The 23,023-nt window shown below is 50.6% G+C and overlaps 1 protein-coding gene across 1 annotated transcript in view; it reads left to right on the forward strand.

Annotated features, from left to right (window-relative positions):
- The first annotated feature begins 2,127 nt into the window (after positions 1-2,127).
- The window catches only part of CPXM2 (carboxypeptidase X, M14 family member 2), a 122,789-nt gene continuing 101,893 nt past the window's right edge, over positions 2,128-23,023 (forward strand). The window contains exons 1-2 of the mRNA XM_065893764.1: positions 2,128-2,428; positions 13,556-13,654. Coding sequence (XP_065749836.1) covers positions 2,128-2,428; positions 13,556-13,654 — 400 coding nt within the window. The remainder of the gene's footprint in view (positions 2,429-13,555; positions 13,655-23,023) is intronic.

The raw sequence follows: 23,023 nt of genomic DNA on the forward strand, positions 1-23,023 counted from the left end.
TTTGGCCACTGAAGCCCCTTGTGGACTTACTTTTTTGTCTGGAGTGCCTGGCTTTAGATAAAAGAGCTCCTGTGAGTGAGCCCCGGGGGATATATCCTGGAAGAGGGTGGGAAGGCATCCAGAGCGGGTCATGGACCAGCCCAGCCCAGGCCTACTTGGAGAGTAGAGGGAAGGGAAGGGGGCCTTCCTCTTCTTTCACTCTGGAGACCTCTGCGGGCTCTGGGTTCCAGAATGTCCTGGGAAGTTGACAACCAAGTCCAAGGCCTCCTGGCCCTTGGGGATAGGGCAGGGCCCTGCCTCAACCTGCCCCCCTCCCCCCCCACCCCCATCCATTCTGCTTTGGCCTGAGGTCTGGGAGCCCAGGAAACCTGCCCTAAAGGATGGCCTGGTTAATCGGTCTGTGTGGGGATAATGAGAGAAAACCAGATGGCAAATAGGAGAGGCCAGAGGCAGAGGACGGCCCAAGCCTGCTCACTGTGTGGGCTCAGAAGTGTGACTCCAGGGAAATGGGGAGGCCTTGCCTGAGTGCCCAGACCCAACTCAGTGGCACCCTGGAATGGTAGGGTCCACAGGGACTGGGAAGGTGATAGCCCAACTGCGAGTTGAGGGTCAGTCTGTCCCTGGGGTCAGCAGAAAGGCTCCCCAAAGATATTTCTACCTGAATCCTGGGGATCCATGAACCGGTTAGCTTACATGGCAAAATGGCCTTTGCAGATGTGATTGAGGTCACCACCTTAAGAGAAGGGGATTATCCTGAATTATTTGGGTGGGTCCATCCGATCCAGGAGTAGAGAATTTTCCCCAGCTGGGAAGAGGGACGATTTGGCAGGAGGGGAGAGATTTGAAGCCACTGGAGGGACTCCACATGCCAGTGCTGGTTCTGTGATGTAGAGGCCCCACACAGGACCAGAGAGAGGCTGCTGGAAACGCCTCATGGCCAGCAAGAGAAGGAACACAGCAGCACCTGGGAGTGAAGACTGGCCAGTCTGATGGCCGGCCAGTAAAGAGGACCTCAAGGCTACCACCTCCGGGAACTCACCTCAGCCAACACCTGTGTGAGCCTGGAAGATTCTTCCCCAGAGGCCCCACCGGGGAGTGCAGCCTGGTGATCGAAGCCTGGATTTTAGCCTGGTGACCCCCGCTCAGACTTCTAGCCTGCAGACCTGTACCATAAGTATGTGTTGCTTTAAACCACTAAATTTGTCGTAATCTGTTATAGCAGCAATAGAAAACCAATGCAGGCCCCATTTCCCCAACATCCCAGCCTGAGAGATGAGCACAGAGTCTTCCAAGAACATAAGCTACTTTTTCAAAAGGTAGTGTGAGCTCCCTGCCCTGAAGACAGGAACCTGCTCATCCGATGAACAAATGCGCCCTGTGACCGCCAGGACGTCAGCCAGAGGATGACTCCTCTTCTCTCCTCACCCAACAGGGTCACTTCTCAGTCAGGAGCAGGGCTCCGCCCCCCTCCTCCCGACACTTTACTCCTCGGAGCCCTGGGGACCTGGGTTCCTCATTCATAGTTCCTGAAATAGGATCATGGGCAGGTTGAGGAAAGGTCTGTCTGGCCGGTGGGGAACCCGTGTCTGATGTGGAGCCAGGGACGGGGTAGGGGTCAGGAGAGCTGGAGACTAGGCTTCGGGCTCTAATTTGCTTTAGGACCTTGGGCCGATCCTTTCTCATCGTGGGTCACGGTTCCCCAACCTGTAAAACGGCTCGAGGTTCCTCTGGGGAAGCAGGCGCCCAGCTCTGGCCGGCTTCGGGAGTGCGGGCAAAGGGGGAGGTTTGGAGACAGTAGATGGGGTGGAGGGGGCTCCCGACACCCGGCTCCAAGGGCCCGCCACCGCGGGGTCGGCCGGAAAGGGAGGGAGGAGGGAAGGGCGGGGCCGGCCCCCTGCGCCCGCCCCGCGTCTGGGCGCGCCCCTGCCCGCCCCGGCCCGGCCCAGCCCAACCCAGCCCAGCCCAGCCCGGAGAGCGGGTCACACGCGCCGCCGGCCGGCCGTCTCCGCGTCCCGTGCGCCCCGCTGTTGAGGCCGGCGCCCCTGCCCTGCGCCGCTGTCCGCGCCCGCCGCCCGCCCGGCGCTCCCGGCGACCGTGACCCTGCCCCGGGCGCGGGGAGGAGCGGGCATGGCCCGCCGGGGGGCAGCCGCGCTGGCGCTGGCTCTCGCGCTGCTGGCGGTGGCCCTGGCCGGGGCCGCGGCCCAGGGCGCAGCCGTCGAGGACCCCGACTACTACGTGCAAGAGATTTGGAGCCGGGAGCCTTACTACGCGCGCCTGGAGCCCGAGCCCTTCTCGCCGCCGCTGCCCGCGGGGCCTGGCGAGGAGGAGCGGAAGCTGCGCGCGTCCGAGCCCAGGCCGCCCAAGAAGGCGACCAAGCCCAAGAAAGCTCCCAAGAGAGAGAAGTTGGCTCCGGAGACGCCTCCGCCAGGTAAGTAACTTTCTGCGCTGCGCGGCCCGAGGGGGCGCCCGTGGCTGTGCGCCTGTCCCAGCGGTAGCCCGCCGGGTCTGAGGCGACCGCAGGCTTCGCAGTCTTCGCAGTCCGTGTGTCTGGGACGAGAGACCGGTGAACCTCCCCTTCGCTGCCCCCCACCCCCTTCCTAGGCACTGCACTGCGCATCCCGCGGGCCGCTCCGAGCGTCCTGGAACTTAAGCCTGACCGGCGGTCCCCTCTCAGGTAGAGACAGACTGTGCAGTTGGGAAGCTGCCTGGGCAGCTGGTCCCAATGCCCCAAGTTTGAAATTTCCTGGGCAAAGGATCTTTCTGCCGGACACTTCTTCCTACTCTGCCTACTTTTTCAGTCTTCTCCCAGGGCGTTTTCTTGAGAGTGAATTTCCTATTTGGCGATGTGACTAGTTGGTCTGTTTTGGCACCGTGGCCTTCTGGGGAGAGCTCAGCGGTGGGCCTTTCCCCAGGCAGGGTCCCCTCTCGGCCCCCTCCCTCCTGCTTTCTGTGGGTCCCTTGAATCCTCTGTCCAGTAGGGGCAGGATGGCAGAGCCTCTGTCGGGGAGCCTTGGGCTGCAGCTGGACTCCTGTGCAGGAGGAGGGGTTAGGGAAGCCCAGTGGCGCCTGAAGCCGGCCGTCTCTCCCAGCCTTCTCAGTTGCATCCCCACTTTCCGCCTGCCCTGTCTTGGGGAAATGACTTGCATTTAGTTTCTTACACTCCTTGAGAAGGGGGACTTTCTCTTCATTGTCCCAAATGTTCTTTGCTCAAATTGCAGAGGGCTGCGGTCCTAGTATTTAAAGATTGAGGCATGAGGCAGGGTTGTGGCCAAATTCTCCAGCCTTGTAACGGCCTTCCTTGAAAGGAGATACATGCCAGTGGCACGATTACACAGCTCCTGGCATGAAAAGCATCACCTTTGTTTGGTTAAACTGTTCACAAGAGATAGCAGCGAGGCAGTGGGGAAGGAGTGGAGATGGTGGCTCAGAACTCTTGAGTGTGTGGGCCCATCTCAGCAGCTCCTTTGCACTTACCTGGAGGGGGAGTCCTGCCATATTTCAGTCTGTGGGCGACTGTACATCTGCAGGCAGTTCTGTGAGTTGTGTAACAGGAATAGGAGTTGGGAAAAGACACTCATATTTGTAGACCATCTGCTGCGACTTTATTAGGAGATTTACGGGCAGCCGTCTGTCTCATTCATTCTTTCAGGGGCTCTGAGGGGTGGGTATTCTTGTGACTTGACAGATGAGGAAACTGAGGCTCTGGCCACGTAGGCAAGCTGCTTAGGGTCACTCGCTGGCGTGGGAGATTTGAAAACCCTTCTCCTGTGCTTTTAACTCGAGACCTTTTTTGTTTGGTAGTTTGAATCAAGCCGGCATGTGTTTTTGTTTTTTTAGTATCTGCTACGTGGTTAGCACAGCGCTGGGCATGGCTGGGAGAGGTGAGTGGGAGACACATTTGTTAGGTTCTGGTATTTACTGGGGAGACGGCAAGGGGAGCATGGAAGAAGCCGCAGACTGAGAGTGTGAGGACTGCACTTAACGCCTGGGTCTGGGGCTCAGCGCTCAGCTTCCCGGACCTCAGCATCTATCCGCCCAAGACGAATAGTGCCTGCTACCTTACTTGTCAGCTGCTTGATGAGCTTTTCAACAAAAGCTTGCAGTGTGTCAGCTCGTGGTTGTGCTAGCCCTTCTGTGAGTTCTTCATAACTCCGCAGGTCCTTACGGAGAACCTTTCCAACATCAGATGCTGGGTGAGGTCCTGGGGGGAGGGGAGCGCAAGACAGCCCCTGCCCCGCCCTCCTGGAAAGCACCAAAGTTGGCGGCTTGGAGAAGGTTATTGCAGGTGTGTTGAGGGCTGCATTGCTGATTCCCCAAAATAAAAACAGGGCCCTGGAAATTCCAGAGACTCAGCTTCTGGAGAGCTGCCTCCAGGCCTCCTGCCTGGAGTGTGTGTTTCTAATAAATTGTGTGGGGCTTTTCAGAGGTCCCCGACTCTGACAAACAAAGCGTGGCCTTGGTCAAATACTTTCAAGTCTGTTCTCCCCATCCCGCCATTTTTGGCACTTGACCACTGGACCCCAAGTGGGGGAGCTTGGTTAAGACTGACTTTGACTGGGGGGGTCAGTGATAGTTTGTGCAGTTAAATTGCAGTAAGAGGAGATGATTTTGTCCCCCTTAAGGGGTGGCTTGATATATGTACTGCTCGTGATATAATAGAAGCATTCGTTTCCGTTTGCTGTGAACTTCTGGACTGGGTAGATGGTGCCTGCTACATACCAGGCACTGTCTAGACACTGAGGTGGGAGTGAGAGGTAAGATTTAGAGAAGAAAAAGAAAGTGAAAGCATATATAACTACTCATTGAAAAGTCTGTCATGTGCTTTGTCTTTGCAGATGATGAAGTATTTTCCAGATAGCCAGTATCTTGCATAAAGGCTGGGCTCCAGGGAAGATGGAAGGCAGATGTTCTGTGCGTCAGGGTCTAGGAGGGAGTCTTGTCTGAATCCCATAGGGAGGTATACTTAAGGAGCCAAGGGCATTGGGGATTTGATCTTGGTGTGAGTTTGACTTGCCCCTTGACTGTTCTTGCATGCTACCACAGAAATGTGCAATGGATGTCATGGGCTGACATTCTCCCGGAAGTGGCTTGGACAGCTGAATCCTTTGGTTAATTGAGAGCATTGCATCTTCCACGAGCGGCTGACAGCTTCCGGAGAAGTAGAGCCGTGATGTGCCGAATAGAGTGAAATCTTCAATTTTTTTTAAAGTTTTTATTTGGAAGTAATTATAGACTCACAGGAAATTGCAGAAATAGTGCAGAGAGATCCTGTATACCAGGGGTCCCCAGTACTGGTCTGTGGCCTGTTAGGAACCAGGAGGCATAGCAGGAGGGTGAGTGGCGGGCGAGCGAGTGAAGCTCCATCTGTATTTACAGCCGCTCCCCATGGCTCACAGTACCGCCTGAGCTCCGCCTCCTGTCAGATCAGCGGCGGCGTTCGATTCTCATAGGAGCGCGAACCCTGCTGTGAACTGCGCATGCGAGGGGTCTAGGTTGCGCGCTTCTTATGAGAATCTAACGCCTGATGATCTGAGGTGGAGCTGAGGCGGTGACGCTAGCGCTGGGGAGCGGCTGCAGGTACAGACTGTCATTAGCAGAGACGTTTGACTGCATGGAGACCGTAACAAATCAATGGCTTGCAGATTCATACCAAAACCCTACCAGTGAGTGGCAAGTGAAAACAAGCTCAGGGCTCCCACTGGTTCTGCGTTATGGTGAGTTGTATAATTATTTCATTATATATTACAAGGTAATAATAATAGAAGTAAAGTACACAATAAATGTAATGGGCTTGAATCATCCCAAAACCATCCCCCCACTCCCCGTCTGTGGAAGAATTGTCTTCCGTGAAACTGGTCCCTGATGCCAAAAAGGTTGGGGACCGCTGCTGTATACTCTTGCCCAGCTTCCCCCAATGATAACATCTTTTAGAACTACAGTACAGGATTTCTTAACCTCGGCAGTATTGACATTTTGGGGCCAATTTGTGTGTGTGTGTGTGTGTGTGTGCGCACGTGTGTGTGTCTCAGGGCGAAGGCTGTCTTGTGCATTGTAGGATGTTTAGTAGCATCCCTGGCCTTGACCCACTAGATGCTGGTAGCACCCTCCCCCAAGTTGTGACAACTAAAAATGTCTCTAGACATTGTCACCTGTCATCAGTGGGTTGAGAATCACTGCTATATACAATGTCAAAGTAGGAAATTGACATTGGTACAATACTTTTAACTTTTAGGTTACATTCCCTGGTTTTCACATTTGTGTGTGTGTGTGTGTGTGTGTGTGTGTGTGTGTGTGTGGTTCTCTGCATTGTCTCACATCTATGGATTCATGGAACCATCACCACCATCAGGATACAGAACTGTGAAATCTTTTTCTGTGGTGGAGTGGGACTCAATATCATAAAATTTCTGAAGCCCTCATTGTGAACATCAGTAACTCCCAGAATTTTAGAACTTCAAGGAACCTAAGTGTTTACTGCATGCAAGTTCTTGTTTATTGCAAGATTCCGACAGTGGGCTGCTCGGTGTTAAAAAATGATTGAAGAAGACAATTTAGGTGATATAAACTTTTTTTTAACACTTTCATGAAATGGACAGTCTCCTTGTGGAGAATGGCAAAATGGGGCAGAAGGCAGGAAGCTGTTATAGGACAAAGAATAAAGAACAAGGAAGGAGAACATAGAAAATATCTGGTTGGCTGGGGTGTCACAGTCCACTTTGTTTGGGGTGAGAAGACCCAGAGTTGGCTTGGCGTTGGGGAACTGGCTAACTAAGAGCCAATTCGGGTAAGAGCAACTCCATCTTGGGCCTGGAAGTTTACTTTTTTTAAAAAATTATTTCTTTTATTTTTGGCTGTGTTGGGTCTTTGTTGCCACACCAGGGTTTTTCTCTAGTTGTGAGCGAGGGCCACTCCTTGCCACGGTGCGCGGGCCTCTCACTGCAGTGGCCTCTCCTGCTGTGGAGCACGGGCTCCAGAGTGCAGCCTCGGCAGTTGTGGCGCACAGGCTTAGCTGCTCTACAGCATGTGGGATCCTCCTGGACCGGGGCTCGAATCCGTGTCGCCTGCATTGGCAGGCGAATTCCCATCCACTGCGCCACCAGGGAAGCCCCTGGAAGTTTACTTCAACGCCAGTCTTGGCTCACACGTTTCCACTGATGGGTGCACACCACCTTGCGAGGTTGCTTATCCATTGGATAAATAGTACTGATTGCTAGCATGTTCTTCTTCACAGGGACCTGGCAAGCTGCTTCTCTCTAATTCCATTTATTCAGCTGTTTCTAGCCAAATTCAATATTTTCTAGATCCCTGCAGTTGGAATGCTTTGAGGTCCAAAGAGTGAGTCTCCTGGCCCCAGTTTTCATCATCCCAGGGTGAAGAGTGAGATGACGGACCACATTCTGGGCGTGGGAGTGGATTTGGGGTGTACTTCTCATGTCATCTCCAAATTGATGGACTTGGTTTGGAGCCATACTTTTTGTAGAGAAAAAAATGGAACAGAGAAGTAAACCACAGTTATATAACTGATTTGCCTTTTCCCTCCCAAGTGGTAGGAAGAAACAACCAAGTTAATAAACAAGACTCTTAATAGGTGATTTGAAGATGTTTTGTCTCCCCCCTCCACTGGGTTAGAAGTAGCCTTTAACTTTCGGGTTCCTGCTTGTTTGTTGCTTTCTTCAAGGACTGGGGAGCATGTACCTCTGTTGGAATACACGCCCGCATGCATTGCATCCATGGTTTTGGTCCACGGTCTTGAGTCCGTGGAATTCGCAGAGTGGGCAGCGATCCATGTCTGTTCGTATGTCTGTGCCCAGAACTGGAGAGTTTGCACTTTGTGCTGTGTTGCCCCGGCTTGGGGGGGAGGGGGGGCGGGCGGGCGGTGATAATCAAAGAGTTGTTATTTGAGCATATTTGGTTGTAAACAAAGCCCTTTCTGTTATGCGCTGCCAGCTAGTTGCTGGAAAGAGCTTCACTTTTAAGCTTTTGCTGCAACACTCTTCAGGGCGTCTTGCAAGGTTTGGCCTTCAGATGGAAATGTCTTCTGCCCGGCAAAGCTGGAGTGTGAGGATTAGATGAATGTGTTTGTAAATATTTCACTATATACTTTAAAAGCAATCACAAGGCTGTGAGCACACCTAAACAAATAACAAGAAATCTTTATATCATGGTATTATATGTTCTCTTGAAGAGTTAAATCCAAAATGTTTGGTCCAACTCCCTACAAAATTCCAAGGGAAAGGACTTTTTATAAAAAAGGTCTTCTCACGTACATCAGCAAGCAGCTTTCTAAGACACCACCTCTGTGTTTCCAAAATGCTTTCCAAAGTCAGCTATTCGCGCTGGCAGATCTCCTCTCGACTGTGCCCATGGTTCTAGAAACCAGGGTTTGTGCATGGATAATGAAGGGACAGACACTTGCGTGTTTGGGGAAGCTGGGTTGGATGCTGTGGTTCTTGAAAATAGCCACCGCGTTTCCTGTGTGCCCCGGGCATCCCTGGCTGCCAGACCTCACGGTGGGTGGTGCCTTCAGTCCCGTGGCAGCAGCAGCCTGGGCCCTGGAACCTGGCCACGCCACGCGGCATGCGGGATCTTAGTTTCTGACCCCATGCGCCCCGCAGTGGAAGCGTGGAGTCTTAACAACTGGACTGCCAGGGAAGTCCCTTGGAACCTGGATTTTTGAGGTGGGGGTCTCTGCTGGATGTCTGAGGTAGCCAGGGAGCCTGAGCTCTCAGGCTTTGTGCCTCCAGCAATGGCTCTGCCTTCTGTGGCCTTCTGAGGTCCCTGCCTCCATCACTGCTTTTCTGGGATCATGAAACCCATAAAACTGGGGTGGCTTTGGATGGCTACGGGAAGGGCTAGTGTTCGTAACTGGCTGGGATCCCATCAACTACTGATCTGGGTATTGTAGGATGGTCAGAGCCACACAAGACACCTTCAAATGTTCATTTAAGACTTTTCATTTAAGACTCTAGATTTTTATGGAATACTTGATGCATGAGAGGCACATGGAAGAGTTTGGCATAGTTTTTTCAGGATTCAGAGAGATTCAAAATCTGGCTCTGCCACTCATGGACACGTATGACATCTTCGCGCCTCGAATTCCTCACTGTGACAGGGGAAAAAAAAATAATGATAATAAGCTTCCCAATGTGGTGTGAGGTTAGAAGGTCGATGCACAGCCTCGCAGTCTTTCGAGGGACAGGTCAGAGGCAGCTCCTACCCAGTGTCCTCAGGTCCCCCAGCTACGTTGAGTCCTGATGGGTCCCGCTTAGCAGTGCAGCCCGGTTTATGGGCGTTTCCTTCTCTGAGTCTCACTCCCTCCACTTCTTCATTTGTGCTTCATGAAATCACCTCTCACATTCGCTCCTGCCTCCAAGGCCTTGTCTCAGGCTGGTTCGTTCCAGGCAGAGCCCAAACAGAGACCAGCAAGTACCAGCAGTGCCCCCTGCAGGGCTGGCACACCCCACCTGCTGTGGTTACCGGGGTATCTCTTTAAAGGCTAAGGGCTTCTTGCTTGGTTGCAGGTCAGGAAGGTGGCTGCTGCTGCACAGAGGCTGGGCGTGGCTGTCCCTTCTGCCTTGGGGACCCTGGTGGAGGCCAAGTCTTCTGCACGAGACCAAGGTCTTTCTTCTGCACAGGAGGCCAGCCCAGAGGAGGTCATGGTCTGATCGGCTAGTTTCCCAGGGAAGACACAGCCAAGCAGGAGCAGGGGAGGGCTTTTGATTGATTGATTGACGGACTGATTGATCGATTGACTTCGATCCATCCCTGCTGAATAAGTACTTAGAAAACTGCACTGGTGCTTCCGTCTCCAGCCCAGACCATTCAGGTCACTGATTAACGGACGCAGGCACGTCCTTCAGCCACTCAGCCCCTTTTTTCAGGCTTCACCTGATGCCTGGGAAACCTCCTTCTGCCAGGAGCTTGACGGTCTCAGATTTGGGAACTCGATAAGGACACAGGCTGTCCCCTCCCTGTGTCACGATCCTTTTCTTGCTAACACACACAGGGAGCACGAGTTTCTGATTTTTTGGGTTTTTTTGGCTGCTCTGCGCAGCCTGCGGGATCTTAGTTCCCCAACCAGGAATCAAACCCACGCCACCTACAGTGGAAACCTGGAGTCTTAACCACTGGACCGCCAGGGAAGTCCCGGGAGCACAGGTTTCTAACTGCTTTTGTTTCGGCTTTTCACGTTCGCCTGCAAGGTCCTCCTCGGTCCCGTGGTGTTTGAGAAAAGCGGAATTATTGTCTGTCCCGGTGCCGCAAGGCTGCCTCTCTGGGGAGCTCCTGAGAACCTGCAGTGGCTTGGTTTCTCGCATCCTTCCTCCTCACGCGGGTTCCTTCACAGGAGCCAGGCAAGGAGCTTAAGGCGGGGCTGCGTCCTTCACAAGAGGGAGCGCAGGTGCCATAGGGCTGGAATTTCTTGGGAAAATGCACATATGCGGCAAAGAATTTTTTCGGATTCTGGGGTTGCTACTGTAAGCTCCTAGTATAGAGAGGGGAAAAAAATCGTTTCCTGTCAATCAAGGAGCGTGATATTTATCACCATGGACCAGAATAGAATATGTGGCCTGCATTGGCAATTCAGTTCGCTACTTTTAAGGAATTCAGTTTTGTCACGCAGCCCAGATGGAGATGTTGATTTGGTCCTGGCTCCTTCTCTGTGCATTATTTCCCGTTCACGCTTTCTGTCATCTGTACGAGAAGAAGGGGCAGGGAAGGGCCTAGGCCTGGCGTCAGGCTCCCGCTCTGCTGCTCCTGTCTGTCAGTGACCTCGGGTGGGTCTCTTCTCCTCTGGGCCTCCGTGTCCCCCTCTTGTAGAATAATGTTCGTAGCAAGCTTCCTGCCCTCGATGGGTATTTGCCAAGATCGAATGTTTTAATCTACGTGAAAATGCCTTGTAAATTGTGCCCCGTGCTCCACGTGTTGGCTGTTACTCTTCCAGCACCTGGGATGGTGCTTTGTGATGGTCGGGACTTGGGACTAAGAGGAAGGGTGAGAAGGTGGAGGCTGTCTTTTATTCAGAGGTCACTGCAGGTCAGGCACGGCCCTCAGTGCTTTGATGTATGTCATCTCTTTCCTCTCCGTAACTCCCACCGAGGCAGGTACCGTGTCTCCTTATTTCACTGATGAGGGGAATTAGCATAGGAGGGGTGAGGTGGGTCCCCCGAGGCCACACATGGTCGTTGCAGTGGCAGAACCTGACCGCCTGGGGTTGGAACCAGATCTGTAGGTACATGTCCTGGAAGTGCGTCTTCCCTAGAGAAGGTGGCAGGTGCCCTGCCTGTTTTCTCGGTCCCTTTGCCACTTCCCTGCAGGGAATCTGTTCCCCACATGTTGGTCTCAGGGGTGATAGCACATCTGCCTCACATCTGGGCCATTATTGGATTCCCAGAGCTGAGTATGGGGCGTGGGTCCAGGCCAGGGGAGTGAGGCTGAGGGTGTTCGTGGGGCTGTGTCCTCTGACTCTGTCTCCCATGCTGGCCGTGGAGGCCCCGTAGAGGTTGCCCAGGCAGAGGGAAGGCCTGCAATGAATGGCCGGCTTCCAGGGAGGGGTTGGATGGCTTTTTCCTCTCATGTTTTGTAAAACTTTTTCTTCCCTTAACATATTATCTTTCTGCCAAATCAGACGCTTGATTCTCAAAAGTTATGGCACCCAGTTTTCCAAACAATCAAGATTTTTACAGACCCTCGATCAGGCTCTTTCAGAAGAAGTCATCTTTGGAGGTCACCGGGCTGGCATTCCTACCCACAAAAATGGGACAGATGCCGAGGTGACGTGAGGCTGATGTCATCAGCTGCACTTAGGTTGGCGGTCTTCCTCCTCTGGCCTTTCTGAATGTTTTGGTTTATTGATTTCCTTGACCCGAGGAGGACATTTAATTTTGTGATTTTTTTTTTTTTTTTTTTTTTTAGCTTACATGAAAAATGAAAGATATACCCAGTAGGTATCACCCAAGAATATGATAGAGAGGGGATTGCCTGTGGCTGGGCCCAGTGCACCCTTGAATTTTTTGAGGATTTAAGATTTTCTTGATAAATATCTTTTTTTTTTTTTTTTTTTAGTGACTCTAGAACTATCTGAAATGATTTCATTAATTGGCACAATCCACTAGATGTTTTTGGTATTTCAACTTGCTTTTTAAAATGCAAACTAAGTATCTTTCTCCATAGACCTTCCCTTCCTCTTGTGTTGTCTCATTGGTCATCCACTGACTCACGGTCATTCATGATCAGTTGTTCCTCAAAGACTTAACCAGACTCTGGAGGGAGAGCAATGAGCAAAACCAGACACAGCTCCTGCCCCCATGAACAGAACAACATATTTACGTGTGTTTGATAATGCTACACAGGACGGGTGTGCAGAGCCATAGTGGGGGCTGCAGACACCACACCCAGGTCCTCGTTTCCCACTGGCACACCCATCCCACAGCTGCTGGGGCTTGGCTGTGATGGCTCACAGCTGCTCCCCTCTCTGGAGCATGACCCTTGGAAGGAGACGACTCCCACCACCCCACACACGCCCCTCCCCCACAGTCTGTAGCCAGAGGCGAACCAGCATAGGAAAAGGTGGCCCCTTATCTCAGGGTGGGGCAACACTGCGTGCAGTTCCAGCTCCAGAGCTCCCCCATGGGATCAGGCTGAGTTAGGCTCTGCCTGGGGACACAGCCTAGCTTAGCTCCTTCCTCTGCCTCATCTTGCATCCTCCCTTCTTTCCTCCTTGGAGCCCTCCCTCAGTACATCACCTGCACCAAACCCCTGCCTCAGGCTCCACACAGAGGTGACTTGACTAAAGACGGGTGCTCTCAGAGCCCATCCAAGGAGACATTGATGTAGGTGGGGAGTTCAGGAAAACCATCTCAAAGAGGGCATGGCCGAGCTTGGATTTGCAAGATCAACAGGAGTTAAACAGATGGAGAGTGAATGGAAGGATGTTGCAGGAGGAGGCACAGCACATGCCGAGTTCTGGTGGGCAGGAAATATGAAGTGCAGGCTGAAAGGAAGCCAGTGTCTGTGGCGCAGAGAGAGAGTCCAGTGTGAGAGGAAGCTGGACGGGCCAGCGGACCACGAGCAGGCAGACTCCCTGGGCTCCAGGAAGGAGTCCCTCCAATTGGTGGACGGCATCCTCACACCTCCAGGAACCCAGCCGGGGCCTTGGAGAGTTAGGTGGGAGGAGCCCAGCATGGTAGGAAATCTTGCCCCGGGGTCAGAGGTCTGGAGTTCCAGCTCCATTTTATCAATTAGACATGGTGTCACTTTTGGGGCCCCAGGGAGGGTCAGAGGTACTCCGCAGGACGTTTTGCGGTCTCAGAACAGTAGCCACCTGCAAGTGTGCATTGTTTTTATTAGGAGTGGGTGCTCACAATGACACACTTCCTTTCCTTTAACCACCGGCCCCTCAGAGTCCAAGGTGCCTTCACTGGGGTCTGGGAAGGCAGAGGGTAGAGATGGCTGCTTTGCAGGAGAAGACGGCTGAGTCCTCACCAGCCTGGGATGATTCTGACATATGTGACAGTAAAGACACCTCTCTCTCTCTCTCTCTCTCTTTTCTTTTTAGGTAAAAAGAGCAGCAGAAAAGGCATGAAAACCAAGAGCTCTGAGAAGGCTGCCGGTGATGATCACAGGGTCCCTGTGGCCCGTGATGCTGTCAGAGAGGGTGAGTGAGGCCCCTGCTTCATCACGGGCCCCGGGAGGGCGCAGGCCCCGGCGCAGTAGCCGAGTCCTGAGCACGGGTCTGCCTGGGGTCTGCTGCCCCTTCTGCACCATCCATACGGGGGTGAGAACATTCACAGCCTGTCTCTTCTGCTTCGCACAGTAACTCACAGCCATACTTTCTCATCAGCTTGACTAAGGTCATTTCCGAATTTCCTGGAGCGCTTGCCTTCCCTGCCCTTCCCCCTCGCCCCTCGAAGACAACATCATTTCCTTTCTTGTGGGGCCTCGTAGCTGCCCACAGCCTTGTGTGCGCATTTCTTATCTCCCAGCCGAACCCAGGGCCTCCAGTGTCGGAGGTCGAGTCTTCTACTTCCAAAGCATGTAATGCTAGGCCTGGCATTTTACAATCATGTAAAAATATTGGTCCTTTAATTACTTACCTTAGGATGGTCAAAGCCATTAGTTCTAGACTCATGGACAAACTCTGACCCGCTAGCTAGAGCTATTACTATTATTATTAACTATTACAATTACTTTATCGTTATCTCTCTTACTCTCAAGTATGGTATCTAGGATGACATTTGTGCTGATATTAGTAATAGTGAACATGTATTACGCACTTACGCTCTCAGTAATTGCCAAGCACTGGGCCTCATACTTCGCGGCTCCTGATGTCCCTCTGAGTATTGTGGATATTATCATGGTCATCGTCGTCGTCGTAGATGAGGAAAATGAGACTCAGTAATATGGATCATTTGCCTACCGTTATGCAGTTTGCAAGTTGTAACACAGGGATTTGAACCCAAGACTTGCTGGTTTCTCCTCAGCAGCACAGCTGCTTGAAATAAATAGAGCATTTCACAAATTTGGGTTTATAGAGGCAGGATCCGATTTCAGTTGCCGCGTGAGCCCATAAACCGTGTAACAGAGTTGATTGTCACAAAGGGAATTGTGTGCTCCCTTAGGCAGAGTGTAATGATCTGGGGCTGTGTTTCTAACCAAGAACTTGCCGTCAAAGAAATCATAGATATGACTAGCAGTGCATCCTAAAACAGAAACAGAAGTTCCACAACAGTGAACTTCTGCAATCACTTAGTAACTGAGAATTCTATTCCACCGTAAAGTGGACAGGTGTGCACTGGACACACTGCCCCTGGGAGGGCCCAGCATATCAGGACGGTGTGTGGAGGACCCAAGGGGTGCTAAGGCTGTGTTCCTGCCGGTTCACCCTGAGAGTGTGGGCCTTTGGGCTTTCAACTAAATGGGTGGTAGTGAGACTCCCACCTTGGGTGGGCCTCGGCCATGACTCTGTCCCCTTGCCCCAGCAGGCTGAGAAAACACCAGCTGTTTCTCAGGATCACAAGTCACAGGGCTAAAGCAGCTTCTAGTCTGGCCTCACCTCTCTGGGTTCTGCTGCTGTCAGATCTGGGCCAGAGAGTTCTTTCTTGTCTTGTTAATGCTTAGATGCTTTCAAACATATTTTAAAAATAGTTTTTCCAGTTTCGTTAGTAGCTTTAGCACAAGGGCCGGTTTGAATTATCTTCTCCATTACCAGAATTGGAAGTTGGTACAATTTTGAAAGGCATTTTCGCAGAGGTTTTTCAAGGCCCATTTCTGTACCCACGTGTGTAGGCACGTACACTCTGAAGTCCGCACTTACCTCCTGATCTGCCCCACGAACATTCTCCTTCCCCTCCCTGGCCCGCTCAGGATTGTTCCCCCGCCCTCCACCTCAGAGCCCCGTCTGAACATTTGGGACCCCTGGTCTCCAAGGCAGCCATTCTGGCTCTGATTCTTTGAGTGCCCTGGACATGATTTTGGCCTGTGAGCCTTGTTCACATTGCTCTTCTATTAAAACAGAATTGAGGGCAACCCTGGGGTGGGGGGAAGAGAAGCTGTGTGGGCCCTGGTATGCAAATATGGGAGGGAGAGAGACGGTGAGGAGGGGAGGTCACGTGCCGGAGGCCGGCGGCGCAGCAGTTAGGAACACTGGTCTGGACCAGGAGGAGACACCTGCGGGTGGCGCTGGGCAGAACGGGGCCTCGGATGGACAGCTGGGCGGGCTCAGGACCCCGCATCCATCATTCTTTCAGCATCTTCTCTGATCGAGCTGGGGGCCTCGCTGGAGATGGGGCAGAGTGAAGGGGCGGGGAGGGTGGCTGTCACTTACACTCTCCAAGGCGACAGGTGGACCAGATGTCACCTGCTTCATTTTCAGGGCGGTGGGTAGTACAGATATTAACCACACTGAGTTATGGGAGTGACTGGCATCAAAGGGCTCGTGTTAGATGTGGATATGAAACCGCACCACCCAGATTGGGACTTGAACCCACTGTCTTTTAATTGAGATGACAAACCTGGTCTCCGGACTTAATGAAGCCCAGGTTCTTGATGTCTCATTGCAGAAAGAATTCAGTGAGAGACAAAGTGATAGGTAAGAAGTGGATTTAGAGAGATACACATTTCAGAGACAGAATGTGGTCTGTCTCAAAAGGCGAGGAGGGCTTTGGGAGGAACACACTCCATAGACAGAGTGTGGGCCATCTCAGAAGGCGAGAGGCCCCAAAATAATGGGGTGGTTAGTTTTTATGGGCTGGGTAATTTCATAGGCTAATGAGTGGGAGGATTATTCCAACTATTTTGGGGAAGGGGCAGGGATTTCCAGGAATTGGGCCACCGCCCACTTTTTGGCCTTTTATGGTTGGCCTCGGGACTGTCATGGCACCGGTGGGTGTGTCATTTAGCAGCTAATATATTACAGTGAGCGTATGATGAGGCTCACGGTCCACTGGAAGTCGAATCTTCGGCCATCTTGGACCTAGGTGGTCCTAACTAGTTTTTGTCGTGCCCCCAGTGGTTATGTCATTCTTTTTTTTTTTTTTGCGGTACGCAGGCCTCTCACCGTTGTGGCCTCTCCCGCTGTGGAGCACAGGCTCCGGACGTGCAGGCTCAGCGGCCACGGCTCACGGGCCCAGCCGCTCCGCGGCATGTGGGATCTTCCCAGACCGGGGCACGAACCCGCGTCCCCTGCATCGGCAGGTGGACTCTCAGCCACTGTGCCACGAGGGAAGCCCCGGTGATGTCATTCTTTTAAAGGTTGTGCCCAGTCCCCTTCCCTCCTGTTTCAGACTCACCCTGAGAGAACCTTAGCTTTAAGGGAGAGATTATGTACATGGCTGTCACCATGACTAAGGATCGGTGTCAGTGGTGGCGAGTCTCCAAAATACATCTTGGATATTGTTCTGTAATAGCATATGCAGTGGTTCAATTATTGGTGTAGTTCTTCCCCTCTCCCTATATGTACAGCCTTTGCCATATGACTTCTCAGTTGCCTTCACAAAGGTGAAAGCCCCTTGACTTTGGGCTGGTCCATGTGCCTAGGTGAGGCCAATAGGATAAGGTGAACTGACAAGGTGCCAGTTCTGTGCTGAGGGACTTTGTTTGTTTCCATTTGCTCCTTGCACCCTGTCATCTCCATGAGAAGAATGCATGCATCTAGGCCACTGGTCCAAGGAGCCTGGGAGATGAGTGAAGCAGATATGGAACCAATCTGCAGCCTGGAGCCACCAGCTGATCTGTAGACAACTAAGGAATAAGTGCCACTGAGAGTCTGTGGTGTTTTGTTACACAGCAAGCGCTGACAAATACAGTGAAGATGAAAACCCTTATTTTTTAAAACGTTGCATTGTGTTCTGTCGAATGGATGTTCTGTAATTTATTTAACCTCTTAAGTGAAGGACATTTAGGTTGTTTCCAATATTTTGCTGCTGTAAAGAGTATCGCAGTGAGCTTAGCGTATACCCTGTCACTTACCATGCACTGGTTGCAGAATAACTCCCTGCTTGCCATTCAGAGCCCACCATGATTTGACTTATCTCTGGCCTCTGCCTCCCTTTTTTTCCAACCAGACAGGATCTTGTTTCTCAGACATGCCCTGTGCTAAAAGCTCACTCACGTGTTTCCTCCGAAGGGAACTGGGCAAGCGTCTCAGTTGGTGATGCAGAGGTAGCTTTGGGGTCAGGCTCTACCCTCGCTGGCTGTGACGCTCCGGGTAAGTTACTGTCTCTGTGACTCAGTTTCCTCCTCTGTAAAGAGGGGATAATATGTCTTTTATAGGGTTTTGTGGAGATGAAGTAATGTGTGCAGAGTGGAGTGTACACAGTAAGCTGTCAGCAAACATTAGCTATGATTTTTATTTGCTGTCTTGGGACTTTCCATGCCTTAGTTACAGGAGTTGGCAGATATTTTTAAAGGATCAGATCGTAAATATTACACGCCTTATGGGCCAACATGCAAAGTTGAGCGTATTATGTTGGTACTTAAATAACCATTAAAAAATGTAAAAACGGTTCTTATCTCATGGGCCGTCCAGACACAGATGGTGGGCTGGGTTTGGCCCTCACTTGGGCTGTAGCTTGCTGGCTTCTGCCTTAGAACTTGATGGTTCTCTCGGAAGCCTGCCTTGGTCACCTGTCCTTTGCTTTCCTGTATCTCTTGCTCATGTTCCTGGTCCTCTCCTCTCTCACATCCAGTGATTCCTGTGCACGGCTTTTCTGACATGGGAGGCTATGTATGTTTATGAGCAGAGGCTCCCTGTGTGATTCACCTCAGGAAATGCCCAGCGTAGGTAGCAGCAGTACTTGACCAGAATAACAAACCTGTTTATCGTGCACCCGCGCTGTCGGCGCTAGTGTTCTGGGGTAGAGATCGGGTGTTCCATGCGTGTTGAAGTGGATTCTCCATGGCCCAGATCAGCCTTTTATAGGTGGAACTGGCCCTCCACAGGAAGCGCTCCTTGATCTGTAGGAAAGAAGCTTGCTTCCTGCCATCATGGAAATAGGGTGGTTTCCCAAAGCAGTACATGTTGGTGAATGGAGTGCCCTCAGCACTCTGCCTCGTGTTGGGCTGGGTGAGATTTGAGGCCTCTACCAGGTACGGTGCTTGGGGATTGACCTACCTTGTGTGTGTGTGTGTGTGTGTGTGTGTGTGTGTGTGTGTGTGTGTGAAACTTGAGGGTTTTCCTTTGTATCACAGACAGTTTGGCTTTTGGCTTTTCATCCAAGCCCTCGCTGTGAGCCTTGCCCCTTGTTGCAGGGCCAGATGGCTCTCGGTGGCTCAGCTTGGTCGTCCCCCATGTCTGGCACAGCTGTGGAGGGCAGTAGAGTGAGTCCCAGATTCCTGATTTGGGAGGAGACGGGGCCGACATGGTCTCAGCTGCCCTGGAAGATGCTGTGATAAAGGATCACATCTGTAATTCGGATTCCTTTGGAAGTGAGAGGGGAAGCGAGGGGTGGCAGTTGGACAACCACCTTCTTGGACAAGCCTTGGTTGGGAAGCCTGAAAGATGTGGACACTGGAAAACCCAGGGCTCCTCCATCCTTGCTACTTCTTCCACTTTCAGCTCCATCTCAAACATGTCTAAAACGTTCTTCTTCAATCTCTAAAATGAAACCTGTGTCCCTTGAGGTCTTTCTAGCCTCTTGCACTTGGGAGAGATTTATTTTTTCCTCCAGTGGTTTTGCCATGGCAGGGTCTTCACTGGGTCAGATCAGGGGCCCTGGGCTCACGCTGTCTGCAGTTGACGGCACACTGAGTGTGTTGATTGACACCGTGTGGGCAGCCCAGGGCCATGGGCTTCAGAGCCTCAGTCTGAAACCAGAGCCACAGTGGACTTGCCGGCGTAGAAATATCTCCCAGACGAGGGGTCAGGGAACAGAGCTCTGATGTGTCAGTAGCACTGGTTTGGTGGCACTAAAAGGTTCCATTCATTTCTATCACCCAGTTGACCCCAGCTGTGGTTCTCGGTGACCAAGATCACACTAGTCCATCATTGGAGGAGGGATTCTAGTGCTGAAGCTCCTGTGAATCCTCGTGACATGTGCTCTTGTCGCTCTTGGAGTTTTGTTCTTGTGACACTGTCAGCCTTCATTCCATCTTCTCAAAACTTCTGTGTGAGACCATCTTTATTCTACATTGCTGACTCTGGATGGATTTAGCAGAAAATCCAATTTACCGTGTCACGTGCTAAAACTTAAAAAAAAAAAATTTAACCCAGTTGAAGTGGAAGTTGTTTTAAAATTGATTTCTTTACTGCTTTATTAGACATTCTGAACTATGAAAGTAGTGAATGCGCCTTGTAGGATATTTGGAAGATACAGAAAAACGCAAAGAAGAAAATGAAAGGAATCCACAGTCTTATCTTCCAGAGATAAACCATGGTCGACATTTTGGAGTGTGTCTCTCCAATCTTTCCTCTCCGTGTGTGTGTGTGTGTGTGTGTGTGTGTGTACAAGAACATCACAGGTATGTGTATAGATCACACACATGCTTTTTGCAAAATTGAACTAGTCTTCTATTTTCATTTAATATGCTGTTACTTTCTCATCATAAAATATTCTTTTACAACATTACGTAACATTATTGTCCATTTTATGACGGTTTCCTAACTGTTATTGTGTTTTTTAATGTTCATGTTGTTTCCAGTTCTTCCCTGATGTGGGCAGTTCTGCTCTGCACCCTGGTGTCCGTGGCTTTGCTCACCTACTCCTTGGGCTTGTTTCCTTGAGGAGGAACTGCATAGATGTGATCCCTGTCTTCCAGAAAAGTTTATACCAACTTGTACTTTTATCAGCTTTTACCCACTTTCTGTTAGGGTGTGTGTGTGTGTGTGTTTGTGTTGATTTATAAGAGCTCTTTATATATGAAGGACAGGGCCCCTCTATTGATACATTGCAATACAGTGCAGTGAAGAACTCTGAAAGCAAACTGAGTGGAGATCAAAGCCCAGTCCTTGGCTCGCTAGCTGTATGACCTTGGGCATGATGTTTAACCTCTTTTTTCCTCAATTTTCTCAAATATAAAAGGAGGCTAATACTTGGACGTGCCCATAGGATTGGGATAAGTATTAAATAAGATGACTTGAACGAAGCACTCACAACAGTAAATGCTCAATAAGGGTTACTATTACCTTATTAGGTCCCATTGAATGAGCTTCCTATCAGTCATTCACTGGGGCACTGGCCATCTTTCTTCTGATAGAGGCTGAGTTGGAAGACGTGTCTTGGCATGAGAACCAGATGGGTGCGAATGAACCCCAAGAGGTGCAGGCATCCCCACTCCCAGCTGTAGGCGGCTCTAGACCAGGGCATTGCTCCCCCGAGAGGAGTAGAGCCCGTGTGGAAAAGTGGAACCATGCTCCCCGAGGGCATCCTGCTTCCAAGAGGGTGGAGGGGAGGGCAGAGCTGAACTATACACACCATTTATCCATGCCTGTGTACCAGTCAGACAGGTTACCCCAAGGGCAGAGTGAGTCAGGTGGCAGAGAGAGGTATGGAACTCCCCTCAGGAACATCCCTCCTCATGGAAGCCAGGAGCAAAGAAGTGTTCCCTTTAGCATATACCTACAAGTTTAAAATTGTTTCATCTTCCTGGAGAATTGTGGGGTTTTTTTTCCTACTGTGTATTGACTTCCTTTATGCCTAATACTACTTTTTGACTTAAAAAATCTATTTTATGTGACATTAAAGAAGCTGTATAGTGGGCTTCCCTGGTGGTGCAGTGGTTGGGAGTCCACCTGCCGATGCAGGGGACACGGGTTCGTGCCCCGGTCCGGGAAGATCCCACATGCCGCGGAACAGCTGGGCCCGTGAACCATGGCCGCTGAGCCTGCGCGTCCGGAGCCTGTTGCTCCGCAACGGGAGAGGCCACAACAGTGAGAGGCCCGCGTACCGCAAAAAAAAAAAAAAAAAAAAGTCTTAAAGACATTTTATACTACTTTCTAATTCCTTTTTTCTCTTTCTCATTTAGGTTTTTGTATATTAGAATAGATTTTGTTTGTTTGTGATAGGAGATTGAAGTTCAGTTTAATTTTTTTTCTTGTAAGAACCCAAATGGAATAATAATTGTTTCCCCACTGTTTTGCAGTGCTGCCCTTATCTGTTGGATGTCGTGTCCATATATGCTTGGCTTTGTTTTCAGGCTCCCAGTTCTCTTCTTTATCATTACTTCATTTTTCTACCTGTACATAAAATATCTCACTCTCTTAATTATTATAGCTTTATGATAAATCTTGATATCTGATAGAGCAGAACTTTGTTCTTCTTCAAAAGTTTTGGTTATTGACCCACTGAAAGTGTGTGTGCGTACACACACATTTACACCATGTAGTCAAGTTCTTTAAAAACTCTCCTGGAGGGCTTCCCTGGTGGCGCAGTGGTTGAGAGTCCGCCTGCCGGTGCAGGGGACGCGGGTTCGTGCCCCGGTCCGGGAAGATCCCACATGCTGTGGAGCGGCTGGGCCCGTGAGCCATGGCCGCTGAGCCTGCGCGTCCGGAGCCTGTTGCTCCGCAACGGGAGAGGCCACAACAGTGAGAGGGCCGCGTACTGCAAAAAAAAAAAAAAAAAACTCTCCTGGAATTTTGATTAGAGTTACATTAATTCCATAAAATCAATTAGGGGAGAATTTACATATTTATATTGAGTTTTCTAATCCACGAACATGTATATCTCCGTATTTCTTACATCTTTCAAAGTATATCTCAATTCATGGGCCTTGCACATTTTTTTTTTTTTTTTTTTTTGCGGTACGCGGGCCTCACTGTTGTGGCCTCTCCCGTTGCGGAGCACAGGCTCCGGACGCGCAGGCTCAGCGGCCATGGCTCACGTGCCCAGCCGCTCCGCGGCATGTGGGATCTTCCCGGACCGGGGCACGAACCCGTGTCCCCTGCATCGGCAGGCGGACTCTCAACCACTGCGCCACCAGGGAAGCCCGCCTTGCACATTTTAAATAGATTTATTCTTAGATAATTGACATCCTGTGATGCTTCTGATTTCACTTTTCTAATTCTCTTTTGCTAGTGTACAGGAGTACGGTTGATGTTTGAATGTTGATTTTATACCCAGCAACTTTGCTAAACTCTTATTAATTATAAATTTATTCATATATTAACTTGGATTTGGCTACAGAATCAATGTACACTAAATAATGACAGTTTTCTTTTTCCTTTCCATGTTTCAAGGCTTTTATTTATTTTTCCCTACTGCATTGGCAAAGAGCTTAGTTCAAAAATAATAGATCTTTCCTTGTAGGTTCTAATTCTGTCTTTGGATTTTTAGTTTTCTTGATGTTTGGCTTATCTTAAATATTTTCTATCTTTTTTTTTCAGCATATCCTTTTCATGGCAAGTAGAGGCCATGTCTCTCGCACTATACTTAGGGTAAACAACATTTTCCTGGTTATTATATCAAATCACATTATTTCTTTTGGAGTCTTTTGGATGGTGTACCTCTTTTAATGTTTTGTTCTCTACTCATCTTTGAATGAGTCAGATTTTCTCCCCTGGGGACAGTCTAAGCCCTTCCTCAGATCTACA

This window comes from Phocoena phocoena, chromosome 16 (genome assembly GCF_963924675.1).
Source record: "Phocoena phocoena chromosome 16, mPhoPho1.1, whole genome shotgun sequence".
NCBI lineage: Eukaryota > Metazoa > Chordata > Mammalia > Artiodactyla > Phocoenidae > Phocoena > Phocoena phocoena.